The 14,935-nt window shown below is 38.1% G+C and overlaps 2 protein-coding genes across 5 annotated transcripts in view; one reads left to right on the top strand and one right to left on the bottom strand.

Annotated features, from left to right (window-relative positions):
• The first annotated feature begins 42 nt into the window (after positions 1–42).
• psme3ip1 (proteasome activator subunit 3 interacting protein 1) lies at positions 43–13,236 on the top strand. 3 transcript variants are annotated; one of them, XM_077741737.1, is made up of 8 exons: positions 43–129; positions 1,102–1,235; positions 1,326–1,424; positions 3,291–3,413; positions 5,613–5,751; positions 6,210–6,286; positions 8,013–8,219; positions 12,883–13,229. In XM_077741737.1, exons 2-8 carry the CDS (start codon positions 1,112–1,114, stop codon positions 12,972–12,974), a joined length of 861 nt encoding a protein of 286 aa, XP_077597863.1. In that variant the 5' UTR covers positions 43–129; positions 1,102–1,111; the 3' UTR covers positions 12,975–13,229. The 3 variants fall into 3 exon arrangements, with proteins under 3 accessions (XP_077597863.1, XP_077597880.1, XP_077597872.1); XM_077741754.1 differs by lacking the exon at positions 12,883–13,229 and adding an exon at positions 9,982–10,331; XM_077741746.1 differs by having other exon boundaries at positions 74–129; positions 1,081–1,235; positions 12,883–13,236.
• cpne2 (copine II) overlaps positions 12,473–14,935 on the bottom strand; it is a 42,593-nt gene continuing 40,130 nt past the window's right edge. For both annotated transcript variants that reach the window (XM_077741717.1, XM_077741725.1), the window contains one exon: positions 12,473–13,894. In XM_077741717.1, the coding sequence (XP_077597843.1) occupies positions 13,787–13,894 (108 nt within the window). In that variant the 3' untranslated portion in view covers positions 12,473–13,786. The remainder of the gene's footprint in view (positions 13,895–14,935) is intronic.

Raw genomic sequence — 14,935 nt, 5'->3', positions numbered from 1 at the left:
TATTTTGTTTTATTTGTACGTTTGTCCTCATTGGAAACAACTAGAGCGGAACTAATGTCACATGTTGCACCGAGCCAATTTCAAAGTGACACACAGGCGTCATTGACTCCTTACCCACAGCCCTTTTTGGTAAGTTTGTTGAATGTAAAATCATCTAATAGTTGGATATTGTCTGCGACAGTTTTGAAATGAGGCTCATGTTTTTGTTGCACCAACACGTGTCTAGATGACACGCTTTGTTTTACGTGTAGTATGACAACACCTTGCTGAATGCTAAAGAAGCTAACTGAAATTGATCTGCACGCAACTAGATTGCGTAATTACAATTTATAATCGTAAACACCATTGATGAACTTGCAACTGCATGTACCTAATTGCACGAAGTTTGCTCATGTGCGCAGTAAATGGCGAATTTTTCCTTTCATTTTAGCAAATTGAATGTTAGGCTATTAGCCAGCTAATGCTGTATTACCGAAATATTAGGCCTCAATTCATAGTCAAATATTTCAGGGAAAGTCAATTTTTATCAATTTAAGTTTAGGTTGTGACTCCTGCGTGTTTTTCTTAGTCGTGTATGAAGATGAAACTGTGTCACTTGTGTTCAATCTATCACGTGTACTTTTAAGTTAATGTCCACACGGTGGAGCTGTCGTCCAAACTGTGAATTTCAAGCCAACGGCAAAATTCAGCAAAATGTGAACAGTTTGCAGCATTATTTTTAATTGTTGATTTCATTTTATTTATTTATGTCCATTCAGAGGCTAAGAATACGTTATACACTGACACTGACTACTACCCCCCACTACTTTATTTGTTTGCACATTTAAGTACGGTGAGTTAATGCACAAAGATGAATTAATTTCTATCAATTAGGTTTGGAAGGTACTATCTTTGTTTTTATTCATTCAGTTCATTAATTTGCATTACAAAAGAAACTCTACATGTCAATACATAATGTGAACATGATGCAACAACAGGGGAAAAATAAATCTGATACTTTCTGAGTATTTCCAGGACATATGTGAGGTAACATAATTGATGCATGTGTCTGTGTTGTACACCATGTGGTCCGTGTCCAAGATCTGTAATCTTCCTCTATAGTTGAGCTGCAATGGCAGGAGGAGGCACTGGTGTTGATCTCACCAGGAAGTTTGTTTCGGAAGCAGAGCTAGATGAAAGGAGGAAAAAAAGACAAGAGGAGTGGGAAAAAGTTCGTAAGCCAGAAGACCCTAAGCGTAAGAACACCCACACGACTTGTCAATGAAGTACCAATAGATCAGTTGTCAATACATATAACTGCAAACGTGCTTTTTATCCCGCTTTAGAGGTCCCTGAGGAGGAGTATGACTCGCGTTCTCTCTTTGAGCGTCTCAAGGAGCAGAAAGACAAAAAGCAAGAGGACTTTGAGGAGCAATTCAAATTCAGTGAGTCGTGTGTTGTTTTGAAATGTTCTGTTTTGACAGTTGACCTCACATTGCTCCTTTTTAAAGAGAATGGTTTTCTGTGGATTAATTCTATTATGAATTTTGTGTAATTCCCATGTAAAATCAATCTTTTTACTTTCATTTGAGCAAGCTACACATACAGTTGTGGTCAAAAGTTTACGTACACTTGTGAAGAACATAATGTCATGGCTCTCTTGAGTTTCCAGTTATTTCTTCAACTCTTTTTTCTCTGATTAAGTGATTGGAAGAGATACTTCTTTGTCACAAAAAAACATTCACAAAGTTTGGTTCTTTTATGACTTTATTATGGGTTAACAGAAAAAGTGATCAAATCTGCTGGGTCAAAAATATACATACAGCAACACGAATTAGCAATTTTGGTGACTTAGAAAGTTTTGTCAGTGAAATGAGCTTCATGGCATGGCCTCTTAATTTCTTGTGAGTGATTATGAGTGACTACAGCTAGTGACTTCTCTTAGGCCATTTAAATAGAGCTCATTGGATGCAAACACCCACAAACGGTACAATGGGAAAGTCAAAGGAGCTCAGCGTGGATCTGAAAAAGCGAATCCTTTACTTTAACTAGTCAGGAAAGTCGCTTGGAGCCATTTCAAAGCAGCTGCAGGTCCCAAGAGCAACAGTTCAAACTATTGTTTGTAAGTATAAAGTGCAATGCACTGTATTGTCACTGCCACGATCAGGAAAAAAAGGAAAGCTATCGCCTGCTGCTGAGAGAAAATTTGTCAGGAGGGTGAAGATTCAACCGAGAACACCAAAAAGCAGATCTGCCAATAATTAGAAGCTGCTGGAACACAGGTGTCAATGTCCACAGTCAGCGTGCTTTGCATCTCCATGGACTGGCAAGCAGCTGTGCAAGAAGGAAGCCTTTTCACCAAAAGCGGCACCTGGCGGTAGTATTATGCTGTGGGGCTGTTTTGCTGCCAATGGAACTGGTGCTTTACAGAGAGTAAATGGGATAACGAAGAAGGAGGATTACCTTCAAATTCTTCAAGTAACCTAAAGTCATCAGCCCAATGATTGGGTCTTGGGCGCAGTTGGGTGTTCAACAGGACAATGACCCCAAACACACACACAATATAGCCATGAAGATGCATGCAAACCTTTCATTCATTTTCTGAGCAGTTTATCTTCACAGGAATTGCGGGGGTGCTGGAGTTTATCCCAGCCATCAATGGGTAGCAGGCGGGGTACATTCTTGATTGGTTGCCAGTCAATTGCAGGGCACAAGAAGACTAACAACCATGCACAATACACTTGCATACAAAGGGACAATATTGAGTGATCAGTCAGCCTACCATGCATATTTTTGGGATGTGGCATAAAACCAAAGTACCTGGAGAAAACCCACACAGTCAATGGAGAGCATGCAAACTCCATATAAGAAGGCCGCTACCCTCCGCGCTCTGAACTGCGAGCTGGAGGTGCTAAAGACTTTACTACTGTGTCACTTCCAATTCCAAGACAAACACTGGCATGTAAGCAATGGACATTTTGGTGAATGTTTCTTTTTTTAATATATACAAATACTATCATAACAGCTATCATTACAAATATAAAATGATACCTGAAAAAATGATCCTTTATCCCTAGATAAGTTCTACACTCAGTTTAACACTTTAAACATGTTGGTCTGTTACCTCACAACCCATAATTTCAGAACTGTGTTGGAATATGTTAGTGAGCAAATCTTATCATGGTTTTACTTAGAAGAAGGTCACAAGTTTATTTTTGAACGGACTGTAATGCAGCTTTTTTTTTCTTTCAACAAAATGCCATGATCTTGCTGCAATGTACTAAAGAGCAGCTTTGTTTCCATGGTGACAGAGAACATGGTGAGGGGATTGGACGATGATGAGACCAGCTTCCTGGATGAGGTCTCCCGGCAACAGTGCATGGTGGAGAAGCAACGCAGGGATGAAGAAAAACAAGAACTGTTAGAATACAGAATATCCTTTTAACCATACTACCATTTTTCTTAATCAGTGTCATTATGGATAATTGTGTATAGTCTTAATTTTCGACCACGTCTTTTCATTGAGAAAATACAAACAGAATTAATTAAGGGCCACACAATTGGAGACCCATTTTATGGGACACACCTGACTTTTTGGATCAATTGGTATCCGTTGTCTCAAGCATTTATGACCTCTAATAACATCAATGACAACATATCGTCAGAAGTGGTACAAAGACAACTACATAAGTACAAATGGACACGTAAAAATGATTTTATTTCTTCTCTCCTCGACCGTGAGCGACGTGCCGTCAATTAACAGAGCATACCAACGCCGATAATGAATCGCAGTTTCAGTGTTAATGACCATTTCACATTCAATAATTTTGTGAACTGTAAATAGAAACAACAGGGCTCTACGTATTATTAATGCCGGTTAATGGGACAGTATCTCCACAAAACTGGATGTAAATTGACATTTGTGCTTTTATAAATAAATGGAGGCAGAGGTACGATTGAGCCGTAAAATCTAGCCCGGCCCGCGAGTATTGGGGCCCAAGCCCAAAACAACACAAAATTTCATATTTTATTTGTGAGGTCTCAGGATTCCCCCGAGTCGTGTGGACGAGGCGTAATTTATAATAACAAATTAAAGGCTGTCTTTTGTTTTCTCAGTTAAACAAGACTGTTACATCTTTTATATGATAATATAGATATTTAATAATTTCAATTGTTCAAATGCCTGTTCAGCATTGAGGTGCTATTCTTTTTACTCTCGTATGGGAGCAAAGCCCCATATTGACTACATTCAGTGAAGCCAACGCAAGTTCTCATCTCTTTTCCAAAATTCACTATAGATGCCTCTGCTAAAAATTAGCTGAGCTACTCGTCAAAAAGGCAACCATAAAAAAAACTGTTTACAGCCAATCTATTGATGTCACATCAAAGCGTATGTCCTGCACCATCTGACTGTTCTCTTTGTCCACTGTTCTCTGAGGCATCTTAGTTTCCCTCTGAGCTCTTCATCTTCTCCATGCAGAGCGGCCAGATAGTGTGACAAAAAGGTTTGTCTGTACATGCCAGTGTGTTGTCCTGGTAACTGCATCACCATGTGGTAATAACTAAGGTTTCCATTTTGAGCAATTTTTTTGCTCCTGTGAGCAGCTACCAATGATTTATGTAAACATCATACACCCAATACTAAAATGTATTTCTAAGAAAAATTTAAAAATTTGTCTCTTATCTCAAGATAAATATTTGTTCAAAATTTTACTCTTATCTCAAATTGCTCGTGTCGGGCCAGCGAATATGGAGAAATTCTTGCAATTTGCAAATCACAATTTATATTGTATTGTGGAAAACCGGGACACTACGTTACCTTTACAAAAAAGCACAAAAACAATTCAAACTGTTTACAGTGCCAAGTTCAAAAGCCATTTCTGATGTTATTAGTATGGGATTAGTGGCACTGTGCTAGTGATAGAGACATGGCTAACTTACACATTTAGGAAGGCACCATTGCTGCTTGAAGGAACATTTAGATTTCGGAGAAACATATGCTGCTATCAAAGCAACAATTTTTTCATGTACATACATGACTGCTAAATCAGGAAGAAACTGCCAAGCCACATTCTGCACATTTTACAACACTTACTACATTGTAAAAGGTGCATGTACTCACATTGAAAATGTTTGGCACATTATAAAGGCTAAAATATGACCCGAAATTCCGGGGGTTGAAAAGCTGAAGATGTACATTACATTAAGGAATGAGAAAGAATTCCATCCACAAAACTTCAACAAATAGCATCCACAGGTCCTAAACGTTAATAGTCGTTAACATGACTCTATCTCATCTCTTTCGGGGTGGTTAACGGTTGTTTTTCTTAATACACATTTTATCAGTTTAAACATGAAATATTATGTCTTTGTAGAATACTTAATCATTTAAATATCGGTTAAATGTGATTTTATAAATTCTCAGTTTTTGTTCATGTTTAATGCTTAACACCACTAAGGAATTGGTATATAAAACTAAAGTGTGAACCCGTTGAGGAATGCACATCTTAATTTGCAGTTCATCCTCCTAACGTGTCTCTTGTTGTTCCCTGTGTGTCAAATGTTGGAACCCCGCTTCTTGTGCCCTCTGCCCCAACACATACATTTATTGAGCTTAACTCTCTACTGCCACAGTGCTGTGGCAAAGCAAGTGTCTTCCGACACCCGCCCAGAACCTGAAAAGAAAGTACCACCTAAACAATCTGTGGTGGAGCAAAGAACCAGTCATTTGTCTCAAGCCCATTTACTAGCTGGTGCTGTCAAAAGGCGCAGGTATGCAGACACACAAATGTATTTTTTCTCATTTTGAATGTCATGCAAATACAGCACAATAAGTTGACAACATAACTTTAGTATGGACACACTTAATTAAAAATGTTAACAGCATCCCCATTGAGTGGATTTTACACATTGAAATTGCCGCATGTGTAATATTAACTGCTTAGCTCTCTATGTCCAATTATTTTAATGTCAAGCTCTCTGCTGTTAAATAAGTTAGCATCTTGTATTTGGCATATGCAGAAAAATTTAAATACTTGGGATACAAGATTTCGGCGTTAGAGATATTTTCCCTCAAAAGGTTAAGTTGGATTTCAACTTGTAGAAGTACCATTTCAAGTACTATTATGAGTGTAATGGGGAAAAGGAAGAAAAAACAAATCCTGTAATACCCTTGAAAATCAATCTCTTCAGCTTTCTTTTCCAACCTCCTCTTGTCTTTCCTCAACCAGTTCTTCCCAGTCATCAGACACCAGTAAGAAACAAAAGGTGGAAGGTGGAGGAACAGGAAATGAAAACAGACACACAGGTGGGCATGAGAATAAGGCCTGACCCTTTGTTTATGTGTCTGATTCCCAATGCCCTAATTGTTTGTGCATTTTGCATGAAACACGTAAGATGCAAATGGTGATTTTTTGTTGTTGTAGCATTTCCCGACCTTAACTGAGTTGAGGCACCCATTTTGAAAATATTCCCATGAATACCATAGAACAAAATGTTATTTATATTTATTTATTGTATGATTCACAACCATTCATAATAATTTATTTCTCGAAACAAAGAGAAAGAAAACAATTATTCTACCCTATGCCATCTTACACAGAAGCCTCTATTTGGTCAGCCTTCTAGTACAGTATATTTAAGACTATAACCTCCACTTAAAATTACTTGCCTTCAAACCTATTTGTGTTATGGTGCTCCAGTAAAATGTTCAAGACTTGCAGTCATCATTCGTCAAACCCAAAAATAAAACAATAAAACAAAAGGGAAATAAGGGATGAATAAAACAATAAATAGAATCTTAAACAATAAAGAACTAATCACAACTGGAGTCCAGTGAGCCTTAAAATCTGGAACATTCATTATGAGTGCACCTTATAATCATAATCCATGTGCCTTATTTTCCGAAGAATAGAGTACGTTTGTAGCATGTATCAGGGGTGTTCAATCTATCCTACTAAAAGCTGGAGTGGACGCAGGTTTTGGCTCTAGGTCAGTGGTCTCAAACCGGTTCCACATAGGGCCGCAGTGGGTCCTGGTTTTTGTTCCAACCGATCCAATGCCGACATTTTAACCAATCAGGTGTCTTTAAAATAAGTAGCACCTGACTCTAATTAACTGATTGCACTTGCAAAAGGTATCCTTGTTGAGTTGGAATGAAAACCTGCACCCACTGCGGCCCTTTGAGGACCGGTTTGAGACCACTGCTCTAGGTGATCCAGCACAGACAGTGTAACCAATGAGGTTTATTTTAAAACCAGCAGCACGTGATGGGAATCAACTGATTTCCAGTTTTTAGACACCAGATTGGTAAAAAAGTATCCTCTTCTTCTCTTGAGGACAGGTTTGGACACTCTTTGCAATTTACTCTGGATTACACTCCATTCCCATCCTCAATGATCCCAATGCAGTCTTTCACACATTTTCTCACTGAAGCCTCCTCAATAGAACTTCTTCTATTGGTATCAGTGGCGACTCAAATACTAATTGGTTTCACTCCTACTACTCGGACCGTATTCAGTTATTCCAACTAAAATCCTCCCATTTACATTCCTGTCGCCTGTTCATGTGTGCCCCAGGGCTCGGTTCTAGGGGTTTGCTCTTCATCCCCAGCAGTACTTCCTTCTCCTTGGCAATATATTCAGAAAATACATTCTTTTCCACTGTCATGACTAGGATACCCAATTATACCCATCTTCATACTCCCGTTACATTTTTAAATTACAATCCTGGTTACCTTCAAATTTCTTTAAACTCAATTTGGACGAGACAGAGATTCTTCTCCATAGCGCAAAATCCACCCTCAATCTGAGTTACCATTTCACTATTGACGTCTCCACAGTTTCTCCCGACAGGACCCCTCGATTCCTCACTTACCTCCCAGTCTCATATTAATAACCTCACCCAGTAATTTTCGCATCAGTTATTAAAATAAAGTAAAATGTATTAAAATTAAACAGTTCGCTGCCTATCGTGTGCTGAGATGAAGTTTGAAATGAGACTCTTAAGTCTTGACAGTAAGCTATGTTGTTCAGAACAGGAGGGAGGAGGAGAACGAAGATCAGGGGGAGCTGAAAATCACCAAACTGTCTTGGGCCTGACTCCCAAGAACCCGTCGCCCCCTGATAATTCCACCCAGGCCATGCTTCACCTCCCCTCAGCAGCAGTTTGTATAGGCGTCCTACCAGGCCTCTGCGATTATTCTGGAAGCAGCGACTCTGACAGCAGCTCGGACAGTGAAGGTAGCGTGGATACAATCATGTTGCCCTACCCACGGCAAAGCAAAGCTCATAGATAGTCTGTTTCACACACACAACCACATCACCACCCAAACACTTTATTTTATGTATGCGTTGTGTTACCTGACAGATGCAAACACTCATGCCGAAAATCTCAAAACCACCCCAATCTTCTTCAAAGTATACCTGACCACATGAGTTATAGTAATACGGTGTCTAAAGTTCTCACAAGACGTTAAAAATAAATGAATACTGTCTCGATATGCAATTACGAATACTCTTGCAAAATGTTCAAGGAACATTATGTCTTGTTTTAGTGGCTGTTCCAAGGTTAAATCTACTTAGGAGTGGTTCAGTAATTGATTCTTAACCGTTTGTAATAGATGATATCAATTGTCTTCAAAAGTTAATCGTCTACGTTTTAGTGCAAGTAAGGCGAAATACAGTGGACAATTTAGGACCAACCAACAAAGGTAGTACACTTAACTTGTTTGATGTCTGAAAAAGTTCAATCATTTTACGTACAGCAATGTGAGGTGCGTCGGACCTGACTTTCATTAGAATTCGCCCATGGAAAGCCACACTGTCAAAAAACTGACAATTAGAAAGGCGTTCTCTTGAAAAAACTAACTTGATTTTTGATATACCATAACTGATCAATACGATTTGGTCATCCATCTGCTCATACAGTGGTACCTTTACTTACAAATGCCTCTAATTACAAAATTTTCAGGTTATGAATCCCTTTTATATCCAAATTACTGTTCCAATATACGATAACAAGATCCAAGTTATGTAATCCCTTAAAAGGTAAATACATTTCATGTATCTGTTATTTTGCATAGCGTTGTGTTCTGCTTGACAATCTCCCTACACTCTGCCTGCCTCCCATTTGCTGGTTCACAGCAACGACTTTTGACCGCTGTTCGTCGTCACAGAGTTTTAACAGAGTCCCCACAACTGAGTGTGGTTAAAGCAGTTTTAACTACCGGTCATGGAAGAAAAAAGTTAAATGCTAAAAAAAAAAATTCTGATATTGCAAGGCAATATGGCAACAACTCACCTACCATCACTACGAAATTGGAGCAGAAGGAAGCAATTTAAGCGACAACTCCTTGGTTTGGCCTCTCTGTACTGGACGACGAGATGGAGAGACTGTTACTCCTTTGAAGGTCTATTTAACGCTAAGTTGTTTTGAATTCATAATTTGAAGTTATTTAGATATGTGTTCGTGTGCTTTGTGTGCTGCCTAATGTTAGCGTCCTGCTTACACGAATGGACCTGCACCAATAGGAAATGTTTTTGCATGTTTATTTATTTCAACACACAAATAAATATTTTTATTATCATTTTGTGTGTTTCTCACATCTTTTATACAAAATTGGGAGACTGATCATTCTCAAAGGGTTGAGTTGGTAGTTTTTTGAGGATCGTGAGAGATTTTTACATATAAAGTACTGCTCTACTTACAAAAAATTCCAAATCAGGAAACAAGTTCTGGAACAAGTAGAGGTACCACTGTATCAGTATTTCCTTTGTTCGATGGGTTTCCCTCCAAATCGTTCTAAATTCTCATGAGAACTGGCTTCAAAAAACACTTTCAGGTTTACAATTGATTTACAAATTTTGTAAGGAAAACAAAATTTTCATTAATTACATTAAAAAAAGACTTTTTCAACTGGACCTAATTTGTACAGCTATTTGTGCTTTTGCTAGTGTGGCACTCAAACATGACGCTTCCTTCCCTCAATCACATTTCATGCAGTTTAGGCAAGCAAGGTATCCCGCACTGCCTACTCCGACGACGTCCCGACCCCCCCAGACCCACCCCAATCCTATCCCAAGCCACAGTGACGACACGCTTTGCATTTGAGTGTGGGAAAAGTGATTGACCGCTGCGGAGGAAGAAAATAACTTCTGTCATTGACTCGCAAATCACATGATTCACATCATTGTAGCTACCAACAAACAACAAGACGGTTTTCTCTGGGCCCCATAGAGGTGGAATGCGGTTGCCAAATAATGGAATTTTGTCATTTGTCCTAGAGTCGCATAATTCAGGAAGGATGCTCCTGACACAGACTCCCAAGAGAAATAAAGAGCTTTGTCTTTAAATGGTTTATTGTATTTTTTTAAAACTATTTTTTATGTATCTCACTTTTTTTTTCTTTACCTCTGCTTTGTGGTCACCATCCTTGACCAAAAGGATGTGATGTGAGCGCAAAACAATTGTAATACGTGTATACTTTAGTTACTTTTAAATATCCATATTTGAGACATGCCTGATTTTTTTAAGTATGCTGACTTATTTGTGTGAACAAGACTGCCCAGAAAATACATTTTAAAAACTAAATGGTGGCCTTTCACTGGATATGGATATGTTTTTCTTAAATATGTATCCAAGGTGATTTTGTGAATATTTTGGGGGGCATTTCATCCTCCAATTTGAACCAAGGGTCTTGAATTGACCCATCACAATAAAGAATATGGAACACAATCTATTTTCACAAAACTATTTTGATAAACCATATTGTTAATGATCATTTTCCCTTGACAGCATAACATTACAGCATATTAAATAAAATTCCACTTAGAATGACAGGTCATGAAAAATGAGATTTAACGGTGCAATAAGCTAACATGATAAATATTAAATATTACCTTAAATGTATTAGGATCTGCAATACTGGTCCTGTAATTACTTGGACAATATGGATGCCAAATTTAGCATCTTGCACCATTATTTGGTACATTCATTAATTTTCTGAACTGCTTTATCCTCATTAGGGTCGTGGGGGATGCTGGAGCCTATCCCAGCTGACTCTGGGCCAGAGCTGGGTGACATCCTGAATCGGTAGCAATTCACACTCACACCCATACCTTAGGGCATTTTTTTTTGAGTGTCCAGTCTGCCTACCATGCATGTTTTTGAAATGTGGGAGGAAACTGGAGTACCCGGAGAAAACCCACGCAGGCCCAGGGAGAACATGCAAACTCCACACAGTTGGACCAACCTGGATTTGAACCCTGAACCCTAGAGCTCTTGGGCTGACGTGCTAACCACTCATCCACCAGGCCGCTTTATTTAGTGTGCTCTCTGTGTATATGCTGTCTCCAGGGTAGGCCTAGTTTGCTTACAGAGGGAAAAAATATATAAATGTTGATGTCGCATATAATGTATTGCACCCTAAGACCATTATTGGACACTTTATACGTAATTGTGATAGATCTAGTCATGATAACATTTTGCTGCCATGTTAAGAACTTAGATACTGGACTGCTATATACACACAAAACTACTCATCTCAATTAAATATCTGTGTACATCAGAACCAATCTGTTGCACGGTGTACCTACAGACCCAATAAGAAACAAAAACAATGAGAGAAATTTTATTTACTTAAGTCCTGACATACACATTTACAAAAAGAGCCAAACATTAGACCAAAAGAGACAGCATTATACATTTTAGCAATTGTAGAACGAAACACGCTGCCACAGCAAAATACATCCAAAAATACTTTGCTTTCAAATACATATTACATTATATATATGTATATCATATACTGAGCAGTTGATCCAAATATGTACAGTGGGGCAAATAAGTATTTACTCAGCCAAAAGATTAGAGGCCTGTAATTGTCAACATGGGTAAACCTCAAACATGTGAAAATATGTGAATAAAAACTCTAAATCACATTGTTTGATTTTTAAATAATTTATTTCCAAATTCGAGTGGAAAATAAGTATTTGGTCACTTACAACAAGCAAGAATTCTGGCTGTTAAAGAGGCCTAACTACTTCTAATGAGGTCTCCACTCGTTACCTTTATTAATAGCATCTGTTTTAACTCATTATCAGTATAAAAGACACCTGTCCACAACCTCAGCTTCGAGGATATGCATTGAGAAATGGGCCAAAATCCCAGCAACAGTATGTGAGAAGCTTGTGAAGAGTTACAGAAAACGTTTGGCCTCCCATTTTCCCCAACAATGGGTACATATTTGCCATAGTGGAGTATGGAGTGTGAGAGACAGGTTGTGGACAGATGTCTTTTATACCGATAATGAGTTAAAACATGCTTTTAATACAAGTAACGATTGGAGACCTCATTAGAAGAAGTTAGACCTCTTTGACAGCCAGAAATTTTGCTTGTTTGTAGGTGACCAAATACTTATTTTCCACTCTAATTTGGAAATAAATTCATTAACAATCAAACGATGTGATTTTAAGTTTTTTTCTCCACATTCTGTCTCATGGTTGGGGTTTATCTAAGTTAACAATTACAGTCCTCTCTAATCTTTTCAAGTCGGAGAACTTGCACAATTGGTGGTTGACTCAATACTTATTTGCCCCACTGTATATCACAAACTGCTCAAGCACAATGTGAATGATTTTTCTTAAATGCTGATTTGAGGTGTGACCAAATCAATGCTTAATTTCAGTATTTGCAAAATGTAAACATCATTTCAATAACAAAAAAGAACATACACAATGTGGTCTTGGCTCATTTGTAAATAAAAAAAAGTGCGAGATGAGCCAAAACCCATGCACCAAACTGGCAAAATGGTCGCTATTGAAAAAGCAGTAGCTGTATGTTTTAGTGCTATGACTGCTCCCCCAGCATCCTCACCCTCTTTCTAATCATGTTAAATATCTTTTCTAGCTACAACTCATGGCACAAGTGATGAGTGTCCACAAGAATCAAGCCTTCTTTTGAGCTCACGGCTACCTGGAAAAATGCCATATGACCAATGATAAATTTCAGCAAAGCTGACTTCACGCCACAACATTGTAGGAATCACATGGTATCAATTACAAGACGTGCAAAAAAGCAAAATACTGACATTCTAAACCAGGGGGGTCAAACATACGGCCCGCGGGCCGTATCCGGCCCGTCTGGTGGCTTGGTACGGCCCGGGGAAGAAAGCTGCATTGTATAAAAAATACGAATTTTCTTTAAAATGTGTAGTTCTTGTATTATCCGCCAGGGGGCGCAGTGTTTTAGTACGTGCAGACAACATGAATTGACATTTATTTATGTTATGTTTTTCTCTTGTTCATAATATATTGTTCATAATGTAAAAGGAAAATTCTGTTAATAAACATTTTGATAATTTACTCATTCTTTGCACTAATTATTAGTATTAGTGACTAATACAAAGGAAAAAAGTGGGCTTATTGTTAGTTCTATGTAATTTTGCAATGAGTTTACTGGTCCGGCCTGCTTGATCTCAAATTAATCTGTATTCGGCCCGCAGACCAAAGGGAGTTTGACACCCCTGTTCTAAACAATAAAAAAAATGTTATTCTCTTAGAATGGCCAGTGGTGTTTCAACTGCATTTCACATTTGCTTTCATCACAGTTCTTGAATAGAAATGTAGAACTACATCTTCTGGTGGAATTATATTGGATAATTGCCAATACTCCCTTAAAGTAAAAAAAAAATCTAAATTGATGTCAAGATTGGCCACAAATGAGGCATTTGCCAATGGCAGACACATTTTGATCTTCACTGGCTGTTGTTAACAGAAGTTATTTTACAATATGTGTGCTCTTCTCACTTATTTCACTTTGGTGCTGGATTTGCTGGTGGAAGGTTCCGCTGCTTAAAGTACTGAGTGACCTGCTGAGGCAGCTCTGCCAGGACAGACTTGGCGAGGGTCTCCTTGGGGGCCTGAAAGAAAGGAGGAATGGAAAATATTTCATTTGTAGCAGTAAGGACCTAACCACATTACCTTTGAATGTTTTTAAAAAAATCTATTACTTGGGATATAGCATTTCTGGGTGTATTATTCATTAATTTCATTCATCATCTATCATTCATCACTTATCCTTAAATGGGTTCTAAATACTCTCTAGGGCAGTGTTTCCCAACCACTGTGCCGCGGCACACTAGTGTGCCGTGAGCAATGGTCAGGTGTGCCGTGGGAAATTGCAAGAAGTCATACAATGTGATATTGAGAGAGAAAAATTAATATGAATATAAGGAGATTAAAATGGAACTATTACAAGGTTCAAATCAAAATATGATGGACGTTAAATTGTAGATTGTACTACTATTTGATTCAAGTTGTGAAACAGTAATTTTGTTGCTTATTTTTCTCTAAGTCGAAACGGAAGTTGTCTGGTTTCCAGGGCATCAACTTTTGCCGGCGTGAAGTCTGTGTGAGCACAACATTTTTTGCGTAATATTAGGAGATTTAAGTAATATTTGGAGAAAAATCATAAAATGATGCGATCAATAACTTTATTTGGTTATTTGCATCACTCAAACCGGAAGTTGTTCAGGGTCCACAGGCCAAATTTTCGTGACATTAGGTCATTGTGAAAAATTAGATTTTGGAATAATTTTGGATGCGATTTCTGCTGATAAAACTTCGATGAGAATAACTATTATAAATATAGGCGACAAAGATTTTCAGATGGTGGTGTCCCTTGAGATTTTTTTCAATGCAAAAAGTGTGCCTCGGCTCAAAAAAGGTTGGGATACACTGCTCTAGGGTTCCAGACTACCTGAAAAAAAAAATGAATAAGAGCCAACTTACTGTTAGCACCAAGCTGGCCTGATAATTGTCACCCTATTAATTAGATGCACATTTGAGTGATTTAAGCAGCTGGAAAAACAATTATCAGGAATTAATTAAAAAAAAAACAATATGAGAATAAAATGTCTCTCAATTTACTGCTTATTTACTTGCCCTAAAATTTTAGAATG

The sequence above is a fragment of the Stigmatopora nigra genome, chromosome 2 (assembly GCF_051989575.1).
Source record: "Stigmatopora nigra isolate UIUO_SnigA chromosome 2, RoL_Snig_1.1, whole genome shotgun sequence".
NCBI classification, from domain to species: Eukaryota; Metazoa; Chordata; class Actinopteri; order Syngnathiformes; family Syngnathidae; genus Stigmatopora; species Stigmatopora nigra.
The sequence above is the reverse complement of the archived record's forward strand: the minus strand, read 5'-3'. Positions and strand labels throughout refer to the sequence as shown.